Below are 17222 nucleotides of genomic sequence, written 5' to 3'. Positions count from 1 at the left end.
AACACATGATCTATGTTTTGCATATTTGCAGAGGTAGGATCATTTTGACCCGGCCAGTTATATATAATTAGTTTGCTAGCTGAAAAATTTTGAACACCCTCTGGCAATTTACACTGTTTTTTTTACCTAACTAAAGTGTTAACATGCACTTACTTAATTTGGTGCAAAACTGCTGGTGAGAGTTCCTCAATGGAAAACAACTTGAGAAATAGAAAAGCAGCAGTGGTTTGCTTGACATTTGTATCTGCATCATCTCCAACTACAAAAATATGTGCCTTGTTTACAAAGCTACACAAACATGCATGCCACTAATTTCTTACCAACTAAAGATGTGAGTTCAATAAAGTCCCGAATGCAGTGCTTAAACTTGGACAGTGACTGTTTGTTTTTCAAATACTTGCGAAGTACAACTTGAATTTCAGCCCATGTTGGTTGAAGACCTTCATGGACATTATCCTTTAACAAAAAAAAAAAAATTATATGTTTAGACATATGTTAATCCCAGTGATAATGTGACACATGGTATTAAAAGGACTGGTAACTTTTCACACTCCAATCTGGTAAAATTTGGCCAGGACCCTACTTCAAAAACTAAAACATTCCAGAAAATAATCGTTTAAACAAAAATGCATTTGTTGTGTTTTGTCCAATTTAATCAAGTTTCTTGGCAGTTCTGATTAGCAATGGGACTTTATCTATTGTTAAGCTGCAAATGATTACAAAACACAGTAAAACAGCTATTTCATGATTTCTTATACTAGAACATGACTGGAGCTTACTCTATAAAGACTTGTATTGATTTCAGACACCAACCACCAAATGTGTGACTTTGTAAGGTAATTGAATAACTGTTGTTAATCAATCAATTTAAATTATTTGTTTTAACGCCCAAGTATAACAATAAAGACAGGTAACATGTGGGTAAACGTGGATAACAAGCGTTAAAACAAATGGGGTACAAGTGGAGCCACAATTGGCCGTTTCTAGAAGCAATATCAAAGCACTATTTACAAGAACCGTGTTGAATACCCATCTAATACCTTATTTTTCAGTGGTTCATAATGTTGAGAAATCCCTCCGAATTCGTGCAACGCAGTGGTTAAACGAGGTAGTTCCCGACCGGAAAATGTCATTTCCACACAGTTCAAGTATTTGCAATCGAAACCGAATGCACGATTTGCTTGAAATGCACCAAACCGGCGTTCGTTTTTAAACAAACAAGTTAGTTTCTGACAATGGCGCAATCTACCTGGCACGACTTAGGGGGCGTCCCTCTATGTGGTGTTATGCATGAGTGACATCACATAAAATCATTTAGGTGAAGTTGTTATTTATTTGCCCTTGTTTTGTTACTTTAATTATGAATATTTGTCGCAATACATCAGTATTATATTTTTAAGACACCACTTTTTGGCAAATAACACAACGCAAAAACAATCTTTTGTAAGCAAAAACAAATATCAATTTTAGAGCTTGACAGCCAAAAAAATCTTCTTTTCAACATCCTTCTTTCAATTTTACCACTACAACGTTTAAAATCATACCACAGCAACGATTAATACATGAAATAGAACAAATAAATTCAAAAATTCAAAAGGCGATAAAAATCTTGTAGGTTAAACCAGACGCAACCAATTACTGGAAACATGCCATTGGTAAAAACTTTTCCAAGCTTGCCCTTTTTAGGCAAATATGGAAAGAATCTACAAGCGCTGATTGGCCACAAAAACATATCATTAAAAGGGAAGGGCATAGGTGTGTCCCACCCTTACATTAACACTCCGGTTTACAGACGTAAAGACTGGAGTCAAATTTCATATTGCCATGCGTCAAATTACATTGCCCTTTGTTTCGGGGCTATCCCTTGTCAGAAATATGATGTAGGTGGCATTTGCAGCCTTTGTAGATGGAATTTATAAGTTCCGAGCGCAAGCTGCATAGGAAAATGTCGAAAACGAATTGGCTTTGCAAGAGTAAATATTTGTAACACATTTTCTCAAGCAAACAGAGGAAAGATATAATAAGCGACATTTTTGAGCTCAAAATTTGATGCTTATATTTACAACGATTTACAAATACAAGAGAAAATGCAGATTTTTGACATAGAGCGTAAAAGTGTTTAGATAGTTATTCGACATTGACAACATATATATTCGTTTTTGTGTATCGGTTTGAAACAACATTTAAAGTTTGGATTTTTAGAAATGTTTGTCATTGTCTGTATTTTTCAAACAGGTAATAATAATGAAACAGGAAATTAAGTATGTGCTTGCAGTTTTTGTTATGCATTTGATTACACTGGTGCTTAGCGCAGCAGCAGTTATTTCTGAAGAGTGGATTGTCTCACCACAGGGGATTACCCGCTACTCGCTTAGCTGCGTCAACAACAGCGATTGTTTAGTGCCACCCAGCGGTAAGTGTTAAACAAAACTTCGCGTGTTTAAGAAATCGTGGCCACAACGCAATCAAAGTGACCGAAAACAGCATTTGTTGCAAGTCCAAGCTAATCTACAATATATAAAAGTTCAGCACTTTTTAAAAAAACTTTCTGTCCAGATTGCCGTTAGTTGTTGTTTGGTTTACTTTTATTTTCCGTGAAATGATAAAGGCTGAATGTGTTGTGCTCACGATGAGTCCGGCGTCGAGCTGCCTGTTTTTTGTGTTTAGGTGCATTTAAACACTGTTGTTTAATTTTTTGCGCTTTATGTTTTTGGTAAATTCAATTTAGTCACTACAAGTTCCTTAGGATTAGAGCAATGTCGTTTTTTCCGTGAAGAATTTCTTCCCGTAAGGAAAACAACTGGTAGAGATGGGATTCGAACCCACAACGTTCTGAGCATAAGGCCGTTGTGCCAGCCATACCGCCGTCTTGTTTAGTTTTTTTGTTTAGTATTGATTGGGCGGAATCTGTTTTTAAGTCAATTATCAATTTTTTAAAGGCTATTGGTTTTTGATCTGATTTTGTTATTTTTGATGTTTTTGTTTTTTTATTTGCAGATCTTTTGCGTGCCTCTGGGGCTTTCCGTATCTTGTCATGGATAGGCGAAGCTCTCTTCATTCTCTCAGTTGTGTTCCTACGCTTCAGTAAAAGTCAGACAAGATATTTAATTTTAGTCGGCTTATCTGCGGGACTTGCTGCTGGTACTTACTCTAACAAAACAACTCGTTTACAAAGTTATTGGCTGTTAATGTGGACATTGTTTTTGATAACGTGTGTAACTTACTTTTTTTAATTGTGTCATGTTTTGGGGTCAAAAACTAAAACGCTGTTCAAAACGTTGACAGCATAGATGAACACAAATCAATACCATAGTTAAGTTATTGTTAGCTGAAAAGTGTGAAATTTATGCCAAAAAATTGATAATTCTAAAGACTACTGAACGAATTCCTAGTATTTTAAACATGAATAAAACTAAACACAATTGTATCCAAGTGCTGACAGAAACATACCCGCAAAAAACTCGCAAGTTTCAGGCTTTATGAACGAATTTGTGCACATACGTGTGTTTAATAAACAATTTGTATTTAGGCTTGTGTCTTTTTGTGGCACAAACTGATTACACAGCAAAAGTTCGAAGTTATTTTTCCGAGGAAGAATTTCACTTTGGATACAGTTTCCACATTGCATGGGCGGCAACCACAGTGGGAATAATCGGTGTAGTTTCAGCAGCTTGGGTCCTTTACGGTAAGTGCTGCACGTTTTTTTCGCTTTTAACATGGACAGCATTGCAACGTGCGAATTCATTATGTATCCAACTTGGAGCTGTTTTGTTACTACGCAAAACTGCATCAGTTTTTACGGCTCGGTGGAGTTGATGACTTTGGTTTAAGTAAGCGAGACGGGATTTAATTCCCAGAGTTGCAAGCAAACCTATTGAAGTTGGGGCACGAACCCGGCCTGAACCAGAAAGTACAAATCCAAAACCCGATCCTAACACGAAAAGCCTGGCCCGACTTACAGCTCTGTAGAATCCATAGCCTTTTATAGTGCATAGAAGTTATGCTATCCCAGCTGCTATGTTGGCATACTCGCTATAAGTAGAAGCTGACCCTGGTGACTTAGGTTAAATATATTATATCCTGAAAACAAGACAATAAAGTATGCAGACAAATTAACAATGGTACATTTTACCAAAAAAGCTACATGTTTTTAGTTATTGCAAGAGGACGGTTTGGATTGCCGGACAAGAAAAATAAGGTACCACACCGTCGACAAGTTTCGATAGTAATACCTATCAATAGTTTACGTCTATTGTTTAGCGTTCGAACTCCGACATTCAAACAGTCAGTGGATCCACACCTGGTTCCCCATATGCTGGCGATTTTGGAGTCCTTCACTCCAGAAACGCATCAATAAAGGTATCTATGTTTCTGAGTTTTTGAAAATCAGTTTAGCGATGCAATTTAACGGCAATGCAAATTTAAAATTTTCGTCATTTACTTAACAACAGTACGGTTGTAATTTGAAACGGCACACAAGCACATATAAAAGCAATTCGGCGATGATGAAAAAACGATTTGGGGACAAACGAGTTGTACCTGAGATATTGGCACGATCGCTACAATTCATAACAAACAGGGCGTGGACTCCTGATTTATATTCAATTCCGGATTGTATGAACAAATACTGGAGCAGCATTAACTTGTATCTTTGGACTGCCCAACTATTTACGAGAGGAAAAAAAATCGATAAGACAGGTGCGCTTAAGTGTGCGAGACATTTTTTCACGGGGTTCGAACCCAGGATGCTTGACTTCGCATTTTTTGAGTGTTGAACTGCTCAAGTGCATAGGTTGCGTCCGGTTTGACGATGTATGAACCCACAAATTTCTTTTCTGTTTGGCGTTAGTGGCAATGCCTCAGGTATAACCGCGCCTGTCCCTAATTTGCTTGCGTCTTTTATCAGCGGCTAATTGTTTTTACCTGTAGCTTTGTGTTGCTCACTTTTTTCTGTTGTGCGATACCAAGTTGTATCACTTCGGTTTTATTTCACCTGGCGATAATAGCAGTACAGCAGATGTCTAAACGTTATAGCAGGTGTCTAAACGTTATAGCAGGTGTCTAAACGTTATAGCAGGTGTCTATAACTTAAAGTGTTAGCAACTAAGGCACTAGTTTAGCATTCGTTTTTCGATTTGTTGTAGGCTATGTAGTGCATGTGGGTATGGCATTTTGTAATTGAAATGTTTTGTTAAATTGTTCACATAGCATTCAAGATTTCGTATTCCAAGCGACCCGCCGGCGCAAACAGAAGCAGCGACGTCACGTGAAACGCCACAGCTGTTGCCAAGACAACTGGATCAAGCGTCTGAAGTAGTTATTACGCGACACGAGGTACACGTAAAATCATACTTCCTAAAAGTAAAATACAAAACCGAACTAAATAAAAAATTAAGCGACATAATATGTTTTTAACGTTTCGTATTGTTATGCCGACCTATTGAAAAGTTGAGATGAGTTTATTTTGCTCAGTAAAACAATCGTAGTAACACAATCGCACTGAAATATTCATTGTGCCGGGAATAGCTGCGCAATGTTGGGTATAATGTTATAAAGCGCGACAAAATAGGGAGCACAGTTGGTGGAGAGATGGTAAACACGTTTCAGCTACACCAAAAAAAGTCAAAATTTATGAGAATAATAAAAAAGACTAATAAGTGTTTAAAACCCGGCAGTAAGTGGGGTGCTGCTGTGAGAGAATTGCACAACGTGTGTACATTTATACGTAAAAACTCATATGATTTACGTTTTTAAATTATTAATTTTATCATAACTTTCGGGCTAAAATGTCAGCCCGAATTAAAAAGTTTTAGTTTTATATTTCGTTTGTATTAATTCATTATGTTCACTTGAATAAAGGACCATGGGATTGTGATTAACTATCGAGCGAAACCAATTATTTCGCCCCCCACTTCACCCAGCTCACCCAAACGTTTTGACCCATCCGAGGTAAGAAGTCTGTTCAAAGCCCTGCCGCCGCAAAATATTTTACGCGGTATTGGTATTACTAGAATTAAGTTTATTTATGAATTGCATGCAAACACTGGTTAAAAATCAATGAATGCAAAATGTTATTGTGGTATAAACATTTGTTGTTTTGCAACAGTCACTGCGTGGTATATTAAAAAACACCAAACCTGAAGACGTTCCTTCCACATCTACAACCCAAGCTAAAGAAAACACCACCGAATATGCAACTACTAGCTTTCCGCCTGGGGTATATAGTTTAGTTAATTCGTTGTAAAACGTGTTTGCTATTACGAGTCGTAAGAGACTAAACATGAAAGATAAACACATGTGTGAAAATTTCCATTTCAATAAGACATGGCTATTATATGTGAGTGATTTTTTAGTTAGACGTGTTCTTTTTTGAATTAAATCAAGGCGTAAATAGAGGTTTCGTTTTATGCTTGGTTGGTTTTAAACCTTCGTTATTTTAAATCCACATAACCCACCTGGTTATCACTGAAAAAGTTTTCAACATTTGTGTGTTCTTATAGGATTTCAGCCGCGTAAAATCACAACAAGATCTTCCGTATCTTGCCGCAGAGGTCAAGACTAAACAGGTACTCGAAACAATTGTAACCACACCAGACGAGGACAACGGAATTCAAATTAATATTGAACCTGTCGAACGGCGTCAGCCACCAAAGAAACCAGAAGGGATGAATTCCCGCCCAGGAAGCGGTAAAAGGCATCGAAAAGAAAAGGTGCAAAGAAAACAGAAATTTTGTGTCAATTTTTTGCTTTGATCTATATTGAGCAACTAAGTCCTAAAAATATGCACTTTGAGCTATGGTTATGAAAGGAAGCATAGCAACTATTTAATGGATCAATACTGAGTCGAAAATAGTTGTGTAAGGTTAAAACGTATATTGGCACAAAATTGGATGGTATTTTTGGTGGATTATGACTAAGCATCCTGCAGCTGCACTGTATTACAAAGTGCCAGCTAAAAATAGGCATAGTTGCAGATAGACCTGTGAATCTTAAAAGTTAGAAGCAACGAAAGCAAATCCAAAAAGCAAATCAAATTCTACAAAGGTTCAGTTTAATCTGTACTTGTTACTTTATAAATTATTCTGATGTGTCGTTTTATTCATATGCAAAAAAGATCTACTAAACCATGCTGTAATTTTCGGGGCAAAATAATTGGCATATTGATTTGGCGGAATGGTCTGGGGGCGCCTGAGCCACATACAAAAACTTGATCGGTAGGTCCCGGAGCGTCCAGGGTTCGAACCCAGTGCAAAAAGTCAAAAAAATATTCTGTAGGCAAACCTTTTTCTTTTGCAGCGCCGCAAACCACATAACTTGAGGATCTTAGCCAAACACCGTCATGTTGGAGGTCAACGCACACATCATGCTAAACCACGTCAGGTCACAACGAAGAAGTATGCCACGGTGACAATGACAGATAAGGGATTAAAGGTCAAAACCGTGGAGGTCACACAATAGGTAATTTTACAAGCGCTGTTAAGGTTCGGTTTTAATAAGTTGTTGTTTACTGTTTAAAATGTAAGTTATTATCTTAATGATTTTGTGTTTGGTCAATTAAATTTTATAAACTGTAGAATTAATAGGCAGTAAAGCTTCTACGTACCTCACACTTCATCCTAACTGCATTAACAAAATCTTAAACTTTTGATTAGAACAAGCACTGAGGTCAACTTTGGTAGGAAGAGGTGGACATATTTGATGAACCGTCATTTGCGCTTACGCATTTTTGCTTGAAATGTTTTACCCTTCCCGCATACGTCATGCAAGCCTTTCTAATTCAGATAAATACAGCTTTGAAGGCGTTCGATTTAACTGGAAACACTACAGCACTAAGAATTAATTTAATTGTTAATTATTTTAAAATTCAAATTAATGAATTACACCCTTATAGAGAAACAGAATATACAGTAGTTATAAAACTCATGGTTCCAATAAAAAAGAGAAATAATGGTGTGTCATAAGCCTAAGTTGTCTTTGACATAATATCATTGTAAATCACCTGATTAATCTTATTAAGGACAAAACAGTAACTTTGTCAATGTACCGTTTGTAATCAGTGCTTTAAGTCAAGAACATGTCATGCAGCGCATTTGCACATTCTTATTTAGATTGCTTTAAAACTGTCCCATTTTAGTTCAGTATTGGTGATTTTGAATCTACGTTTTGTTTGCTGCATAAAGATATTATTTCGTTGTTTGAAATCAGGTAAAATGATTAGACAATAGTTCAAACAATGTAAAGTTTTAACAACTCAATAAACAAGGTCTTCTCAAAAGGTTTGTTTCGTGTGTATGAACATTTCAGTAGTGTAATATTTACTTCCACACATAAACCTCATACCACAAGTATTTCCGCCGTAGAAGGTTTGCTTTGAACACAAAAGTGTGGCCGGAAAACGAGCCTTTGAAGTATTGATTCTCTTTTCTTTGTTTTTGCCGCCAACACAGGTGCGAGATTGAAATCGCGATAATAGCTTCCGAACAGAATGTGGTAAGCAATTAGTTGGGAGAAAAGAAAGTCGTTTGACTGCGAAATATGTTGCCTGTAACAAGGTTTCTGTGTTGTTTAAATCCGCATTTCACCAACCGAAAACCAGACAAATAACATTGCTGTTCGTGGGTTACATTAGTCGTATGTGTGACAGGCAATGGTTTGTGTCATGCAAACGGAATGTAAGGATGAGCAATAGTTTGAAATGTTTGAATCACAGAAAGCTATTTTTTCGCAAAATTGCAAACACCATAACTGTGGATCGAATGATTGGAAAAAAAGCGGCTGCCCTGAAAAATATTTTTACAGTATCCTTTGGCATTTAGTGCAAACTATGCAAACAGTTTTAAATATTTATCAAAGAGCTAATGATTCATAAATCTTCAAAAACACTAAATCGGTAAATTGCAGCCGACATTGGACTACGACTCTTCAATTATTAAGTCAAGCTGTTAGAGCAATTCTATTCCAACTTTTTTAGTGAACACAAAAGTTTGCTTGGAGACCAACGAAGTCGAAAACATGTGCAAAACCTTGTAGCTTTTCGGCTTCCTTGGGCGTCCTATGTATTTGACCCTACACCCTTGGTCCAACACGCAGGTGCTGAGTAGCCCGTGCGTGATGCCAGGTGTTCGCTGCGCTGGTTAAGAAGGTGTGTTTAGGACACAAACCTACTGGAATTCATAAAATATAATGTTGATTATTAGCTGCAGACAATGCACACTATTTCAAAGTTTAAACTAAGTATTGCTCCTCCAGGCAGTTTTATGATAAACAACCGTTGTTTCGACGTCCCATATACTAAAAACCTTTATTCAGATGATATCACATCTTAATCACTGAGCTTATTTTGTCGGTTGTTTGTAAAAGAACAGCTGAAAGACCAATATTTGTTCATACATTATGCCTGCGGCTTATTTATTGAACCTAAACTATGGTGATTTTGTTACAGAAACAAAGTAATTGACAATAACGCAATTAAGGGAATATGTCCACAAATATAACATCCCATAGCTTTTCGAAAAACAGGTTTGAAAACACGAAAATAAAGTTGATGATGTAATCAAACTAAGTAGGTTAAAAACCAAAACTGCGGGTTTAAACCAGGGAGTCGAACCGGAACTGAACCCGAACCCGCGAACCGGTTTGAGCGGTTAATTTCATTAAACCCGAACCGAACCCGAACCGCTTATTACAATTTCCTAAAAACCCGAACCGGAGTTGAACCCCATATTTTGTTTGGCGTTGGACCCGAACCGGAACCGAACCAGTAAAAAATGCAGTCTGTTTTATATTTTGTGATTTTTTTCAAAACAGCGCACTGAAGAATACACGAGATAACACTTATAGGGCGTGTCAAAGATAACAGTACACTGGCAAAATTCTTTTGGAGTTTGATAAGGCCAGGTAAGTTAGATGATGGGTAGAATTAAATTAAAACGAAGAAAAATTTGAACCGGTTTAAAAACCGCAAACCGGTTCGGACCGGATAATTTGCCCAAACCAGAACAAAACCCGAACCCGAAAATATACATTTTTAAAAACCTGAACCGAACCCGAACTCTTAAAAACAAAACCAAGTGAACCCGAACCGAACCTGAACCCATATGACAAGCGGTTCGACTCCATGGTTTAAACTGCGGGAAAATTTCTTTTTCCACAGCTTAAGCCGAACACCTGCCTCCGGAAATGCAAAATAAACGCTAATTTGGCACAACGTAATGCTTTAACATGGCTATCCGCGTATTGCATCGCCAAAACTTGTGCCTGGTGCGAAAAAGGATCTATAGTATATTTAAGCCCACACTCGGTGATGGTTTTGCATTTGAAAAATTTTGGAAGGCAAGGTTGAAAAGGAACATGAGATTTTCGGCAAAGGTTTTCCTTTTTCTGCTTCTGCTTGTCGGTCTGAATACGAGAATCTACGGTAACCAAAAAGGTGAGGTTAACTAATGTAGATAAATCATGGTTGTTTGCTCTCCTCCGAATAGTGGCAACAATGCTTAAATTTAACGATATATTAATATTAAAATACTTTTTCAGCAACTTAAGCAACACAAGTTCTTTAGATAAACCACAATGGTAATCGCCTTTGAATTTTAAAATCCATACATAGGAAAACTTAAAATCTTACCAAAATAAATATTTTTGATCCAACACCATGATTAATTGCACATTTATTTTTGCAGGTGCAAAGAAGCATGTAAGTATAAGTGGAAGGGTAACAGGGGTCCGTAATTTCTATAAATTAAGTATTTTTGTTTCTAAAAAGGACGCTACTTGAAAAAAACGTGATTTTTTTTTCGGTAACAAATCTGATTCCTGGGCCGAATCTCAAATAGGTTTATTAAAGTTTGTGTATGGTTCAGGTGCGGCGGACCATTCGACAAAGCTTCTGCTCATTGTACATGTTGGGAAGCGCATTATCCTTGTGTTCACTATGTTGTGGGATCTAATCCCATCTTGACCATGTGTTTGCCTGAGCAATAAAAGCGAAAAATTAAACAAAAAATAATAAAACGTCAGTTAAAAAAAATATTTAACGGACTTGCAAAAATACATTGCCCGCCTACCAAGAATGAAAATAAACTAAATTAACATCGATTATAACTTAAAAAGTGTTTGTTGAAACAAACAAGCTTGAAAACCGCTTATCCAAAAAGTTTGAGATAAAGCTTATTTAAGAGACACGGTTGAAATAAAAAATAACGAGTATATATGTAAATTTAAGCTGAACAAAATTCAACGGACAAATAAAACTATAATATTCAAAATGTCATTTTTTTCTAAACCCTTGTTGCAAAAAGATAAAGTCATTGTAAGTTAGGTTTGTATACAATGGGCAAAGTTAAATTTCAAAAATATTTTAAATAGTCGAGGTCCTGTACAACAATTTTAATACAAATTTAGCACGTACAAACAGTTATTAAATTATCGATATGCTATTAAATCGGTGTAATTTGAAGCAACTGGCTGCAAACCATAAAAAAAATAGCAATAAAAAGTCAAAAAAGTCAATTTTGGCTCTGCTTTTTGTTTTTATGGTAAAAAAAAAATTTTCCTTTTTTTCTTTATCAAATTATCAACGTGCTTCTGTTGACTAGGACTATATAAATCCTTTTTATCGTTTATAGATTCTGGTTCAACTCGTATCGTCAAGACACAAATTGAAACTTAGAGCAACGAAGACTTGGATGTAAATGATATTTCTTTTAAAACTAAAGCAGCTTTAAACTTATCTTTACTATTTTAACGTCAGGTGCAATGTCACTGAAAACTTGTCCCACTTGAACCAACTCCAATGTGAACCATATAGGCCTACACCAGCAACAACGCCAAACTAACATCTTTCACTGCTTGGACATGTTGAGTCAATGCAAAACATTTGACAGTGTAAATTTTTTTCCTATTATGTGCGATAGTGTGCTGCCTTTATTTTATGTCAATTTTGTAAAAACGTTGTGCACCTTATAACATTGTAAATATTAAGGTTCAATAAATAACATTTGCGAAAATAAAATAGTTTATAAAACTTGTAATTATTTGAGTTTCGCAGATTACAAAAACCTTGTCGTTAATGGTTTGAATGTAGTACTAAAACTTCCTGTTGTAATTAGGAATATCAATAAACAACTTATTGGAATATCAATAAACAACTTACTTTCTGAATTATCACAGAAAAAAGATAGATAATTGTTTGAATTAGAGTGTTCAGACTGTTTTTTATAAAACAACAAAAAACAGGTACAAAGCAGAAATGATTTCTTGAAATTCACAGAAATATATATATTTCGCCGCATAAAAACATACATAATCAGTTTCTGTAAAGAGGCTAGAAATATACCGCTTTCTCTTGATATTTTTTGGGAGAATTTTTTTCTGATTCGGTTATTGGTTTTAAGCTTTACCTGTCGCATTTTTTAACTAATAAAAAATATCCAAAAGGTATCACTTTTCGCACGTTATTTTTTTGACAACATTTTTACAATAACCTAAAATGTACTTTAGTCACCATTAACTGTACATTGCAACAATTCCTTCATAAGCGCCAGAAAACCCAGAATGTTTGTTGCATTTGTTTGCTGTACAATAATGTTTGAAACAAAATGAGTACCACATTGCGCGTTAGTGACACATTCACAATCAATATTACTTACATAAATACTTTTAAAATCCAGTGAACGAAATACAAAAAATGTAAAGAATCGCATATACCTCCTGACTGCTTTACAGGTTTTGGTTGTTTTAAAGTATACATGTTTTAAAGGCTTTAATTATAGTCATATTTCATAAACTGCGGACAAATAGGTGAAAGTGCATTAGCTTCCGGTGGATTTAAATCTATAACTAAGCGAACAATTTTGGCAGCATGTAGATACAGATTGTTGCAAAACAACCAACATGAATCTCTGGCCAATAAGTTGATTTTTAAACAAACAGTTCGAAAATGAAACAGTTCCTACATATGACTGTAATGTGCTTGTTCTTTTGTTATGTTGTGTTTCACATTATTTATAGTCAAAAAGATTTTTTGCTATAAAATAGGTAAACAAACAAGTTAAATCAAAAAGGTTGCACAATTAAATCAATTTTCAATTGTTAATAATGATTTCTATGGTTTTGAACGATTATCACGTGATCGTCACGGATCTTTTCTTCACAAAAGGAAAAAACCTGAAGGAGATAAATGGCGGCATCGTTCAGTAGTTTTAATTATGGTCAAAACAGTCGAATTGCATTGGCCCGTTTTGGAGTAAGTTTGAGCGAAGTATCACAAGCTTGATTCTTTGGACTGATTGTTTAAGTGATTGTTTATTACATAAAAAAGGCATTGTTATTGCGTTGTTTAAAAGTGGCTGAAAAAAGGATAAAGGTTTTCTTAACGGTATTTAACAAAACATTTGCTAACATGAAAGCAAGTTAGTTACTCCATTTTACTGTTTTTAAGTTTCTTTAGATTTCTGTTTTTTATTTATGTTAAAGGTATAATTTATTAAACACTGCAGAAATCATTTTAACATGTGTATAAGCTGATGATTGTAACTGCATGGAGGTAAGAGGCATTTTGCTTTTTGCCATTTCGATGTGAAAAAGTAATCCAGTAGATTCTTTGATAAACATTTTGCTTAAAGTATCTGTGATAACCATATGCTATTGGCAGTAGCTTGGTGGCATAATGTTGGTTAGATCTTTTTACAAATAAACCGAATAGTTTTTGCTCTTAGGGCCATTAGTTTATTAAATAACAAGCAGATGTGTGTGTTGTGATAAATCTAAATTAGATTATTATTGCTGAATAAAATCAAACTGTTGGATTGATTTTAGTAAATATTAACTGTAAAAAATCATGGTATGTTATTGATAGCTTAAAACTGCAAGACAAATGTACAGCACCACACAGCAGTGACACAAGCATGTAAGAGTAAGGCACGTTTTAGGCTTGCGACGCTTTCTGCCTCTAGAAACTCGCCTCAAAAGTTTGGGCACATCAGATTTAAATTAAATCAACTTCCATCAAGTTCTATGCCACTGGGTCGAGGTCCAGTAGCTTACCACTTTTTAGCATTTACAGACCACATCACAAGTACTACATGTTTTCATGAATAACGGTTTAAAAAAACAAGATCGCCACAATGCCGCGTCGATCGTATGTGCAATACATTATCTAAGGGTTATGTGCGGCCTTGCTTGTAACAAAACTGTTTGAAGATTTATTCCTTTATGTTTATGACGTCATATATTATAGTGTTACCTTTTGTGTGGCCAGTGTTTTCACAATGTTTTGAATATTTTCCCACACAAAGTGCAAATAAATCTTGTAGCAACTAGACCAGTGGTTCCCAAACTGTGGGCCATGGCCCAGTACTAGGCCACCAAGACATTTTCAATGGGCCACAGAGCCATTTGAACAGATTCTACTGTTTTGTTCTACTGTAAATATTATGCGCTTTGTTTTGAAAAACATAATATTCGCAAAGAATTCCGAATCTTGTAGCCAAATTTCAGGAGCATGTATCTCATTAAAAATAAATTGCAAGAAACCATTTCGCCTGTTTTTGAGTTATTTTATTTTTTGTGCCCAAATTTACAGTAAGTGGTGAGCCACGAATATTAAATAGACATTTGTGCCACAGACCAAAAAAGTTTGGGAACCCCTGAACTAGACGCATACGTAAGTTATATTTTGCCTGCATGTTATAAGACTCAAAGTCCTTTTCGGGTTATCTTCCGGGGCAAAAATCTAGCAGAAATGATTTTTTGACTGATACAGTCGCCGCAATGAGGGGGTTAGTAATATGTTCAGTGCCGATGTCGTTACGTTTTTATTATTTTCCCAATGTTAAATACAATACTTGCAATTTTAACATTTAAACCAGTGGCCTGATGCAATCTAATTTATTTCATCATACCTCAAAATAACGAAGTTGTACGGCGCTATTTCTAATATACCGGTTAAATTAAAGGTTCTTTATTTAAGATTTTAAGTTAATCATACTCCTTTCAAATACATTGCAGGTGACGTCATAACACAAAGCATTGCAAAACCATCAAAAATCTGATCAACAAACGTTATGCCCATAGCAAACAAGTGGCGCATCGCATGTTTGCAAAAAGACAGTCGAGTGCAAAAAATAAAAACGGTCCGCAGTCCAAAAAAGGTTGCCGACCCCTGCTAGCGCGCCTGACCTACGTGCGACGTAAGAAGCCTTGACCGGGATTCGTCCCCGGAGCGTCGTGAGTTCGAACCCCGTGACAAAATTTAAAAAAATATTGACTCTGTAAGCCAGGGGTGTCCAACCTTTTAGGCCAAAGGGCCACATGCGGTTTACGAATAATTGCGCGGGCCACTTGAGTGTTTACTGCTAATTTGTAATCTTAAAATGGCTGTCCTCGTGTCCACTTTTCTTAGAATATTATGTTAGCGTTACTTGATTTTCGTTTCTTATTTGGCATACCGGTAATCTATATCACTGCAGATTGCTGAAGATATTTCACTGCTAAATGCGTTTTGCGCGAGTCTCTGATGTAATATCAGATGAACCTCAATAAGGCAAGAAATATTTCTGACTGACTGACTGACTCTTGAAACAGGAGTAAGATTGTGGACGTAACAATGCAGAAAATGTGATACGTAACAATATGCATTGTGATGTAATAAAAGTAACTTGAACAGTCGTGTATCACTCTATTAACAAAGAAATAAAGCAAACAAAAAATGCCAATCCTCGGCATGTAAGATCGCCATAAATTGGGCAGGCGCTAAGGTTCATAATATAAGTCATTTAGAAAAATACCGCGCGGGCCACGGGTTGGACACCCCTGCTGTAAGCAAACCTTTTTTCTTTTGCAGCGCCGCAAACCACATAACTTGAGGATTTTAGCCAAGCCACGTCATGTTGGAGGTCAACGCACTCATCATGTTAAACCACGTCACACCACAACAAAGAAGTATGCCACAGTGACAATGACAGATAAGGGGTTAAAGGTCAAAACCGTGGAGGTCACACAATAGGTAATTTTACAATCTAGTTGATTAGGTTTGGGAATAATAAATCGTTGTTTATATCGTTACAAAATACAAGTAATTATCTCAATAATTATCTGATTTGTTATAAACTGTAATACAAAATACCTTATGTATGAAACTTATACTTAAACGACCCACCAAAATACAAAGACAAAATTAAAAACTTTTGATTAGAATCAGGACTGAGATGAACCCTGGCGGTTGATTTGGACAGATTTAAAGAAACATAATTGATTTATGTCGTTGCACTTTTGCAACTTTCCGGCCTACCTCATGCAAGCCTTCCCAATTCAGACAAATATATCTTTAGTATCTTATTTACTACTTGGCGTATTTACAACGGGATCGAAAAATGTTTGTGCACCTTTCGTAATCATTGTGAAAATTAACAGTTTTTTCGTGTGGCAAAAGTGTCGTTTAATTGTTGATTTGTGGTGATTTTCAACTTACGATATAGTTAACTGTATGTGAAAATATTATTTGATCGTTTAAAACAAGGTAACTAGTGCCAAAAATTTGCGACGTGGAAGGATGATTTGAAGACAACAGTGTGATCTGTAAACGAGCTTTTGCGGTATGTAAGGAGAATCAATGCACTGCGCGTTATATCATTTTCTGACAGACTAACATGCTCATTGAAGATCGTGTTTTGTCAAAATATTATATTTAATAAGTAAACACGTTCTGAAGAAAGCAAAATCAGTTAATGAAAAAAAACTTGGAAATACATGTTTCGCCTTAAATTAGCATCGTCAGTTCATCTAAAACAGGGGTCAGCAACATTTTCAGCGACGCGTGCCAATTTACTTGTTATTTCTGTGTGTTAATGACTTCGCGTATCAACGTTTTTTTTTAAATAATACTGGTCTGCGCCAGCTGATATCAATATTCAATAGCAAACAGAAAGCAGAAATTGTGCGTGTAATTTGCTGGATTTTAGAACTATTAAATGATAAACAACTCAAAATAAGCAGTGTAACAGTTTAAATTCGTGCATGTGGGGTAGACAATTGCCAAGACCAAAAAACTGACGATGCCAATTATAGGCGAATATATGTTTGTAAGTTTTCATGAACACGTTTTTTTTTATATTCTGCGTTTGACACGTAGTCGTTACCGGGCCGGAAATTGGAGCCCGTAACCGGCCCGAACCCGAAAACCGACCCGAACCCGAATTGTTTTTGAGAAGCCCATTTAGGCCCGA

General features: G+C 36.0%; 3 protein-coding genes and 1 long non-coding RNA gene across 4 annotated transcripts in view; 3 read left to right on the top strand and 1 right to left on the bottom strand.

The window, feature by feature from the left end:
* Window positions 1-1279, bottom strand: part of LOC145233044 (activating signal cointegrator 1 complex subunit 3-like) — a 30007-nt gene extending 28728 nt beyond the window's left edge. Inside the window, exons 1-3 of the mRNA XM_080097702.1 lie at window positions 1041-1279; window positions 321-456; window positions 154-259 (exon numbers count right to left, since the gene is read on the bottom strand). Of these exons, the coding sequence (XP_079953828.1) occupies window positions 154-259; window positions 321-456; window positions 1041-1133 (335 nt within the window). The 5' untranslated portion in view covers window positions 1134-1279. The remainder of the gene's footprint in view (window positions 1-153; window positions 260-320; window positions 457-1040) is intronic.
* Window positions 1280-2244: 965 nt separating this feature from the next.
* LOC145232850 (uncharacterized) lies at window positions 2245-8269 on the top strand. Its single transcript, XM_080097529.1, has 11 exons — window positions 2245-2413; window positions 2998-3141; window positions 3530-3685; window positions 4155-4198; window positions 4261-4359; window positions 5209-5334; window positions 5860-5949; window positions 6107-6217; window positions 6501-6710; window positions 7297-7458; window positions 7653-8269. The coding sequence occupies exons 1-10, from the start codon at window positions 2245-2247 to the stop codon at window positions 7456-7458; spliced, it is 1311 nt and encodes a 436-aa protein (XP_079953655.1). The 3' UTR covers window positions 7653-8269.
* Window positions 8270-9881: 1612 nt separating this feature from the next.
* LOC145233781 (uncharacterized) lies at window positions 9882-11994 on the top strand. The gene is made up of 4 exons (XM_080098564.1): window positions 9882-10429; window positions 10680-10693; window positions 11625-11686; window positions 11750-11994. The coding sequence occupies exons 1-4, from the start codon at window positions 10222-10224 to the stop codon at window positions 11832-11834; spliced, it is 369 nt and encodes a 122-aa protein (XP_079954690.1). The 5' UTR covers window positions 9882-10221; the 3' UTR covers window positions 11835-11994.
* Window positions 11995-13424: 1430 nt separating this feature from the next.
* Window positions 13425-16663, top strand: LOC145234080 (uncharacterized). Its single transcript, XR_013861269.1, has 3 exons — window positions 13425-13543; window positions 15842-16003; window positions 16193-16663. It is a non-coding gene; the product is annotated as an uncharacterized LOC145234080 (long non-coding RNA).
* The last annotated feature ends 559 nt before the right edge of the window (window positions 16664-17222 follow it).

Source organism: Phallusia mammillata, chromosome 6 (genome assembly GCF_965637545.1).
Source record: "Phallusia mammillata chromosome 6, kaPhaMamm4.hap1.1, whole genome shotgun sequence".
Taxonomy (NCBI): domain Eukaryota; kingdom Metazoa; phylum Chordata; class Ascidiacea; order Phlebobranchia; family Ascidiidae; genus Phallusia; species Phallusia mammillata.
The sequence above is the reverse complement of the archived record's forward strand: the minus strand, read 5'-3'. Positions and strand labels throughout refer to the sequence as shown.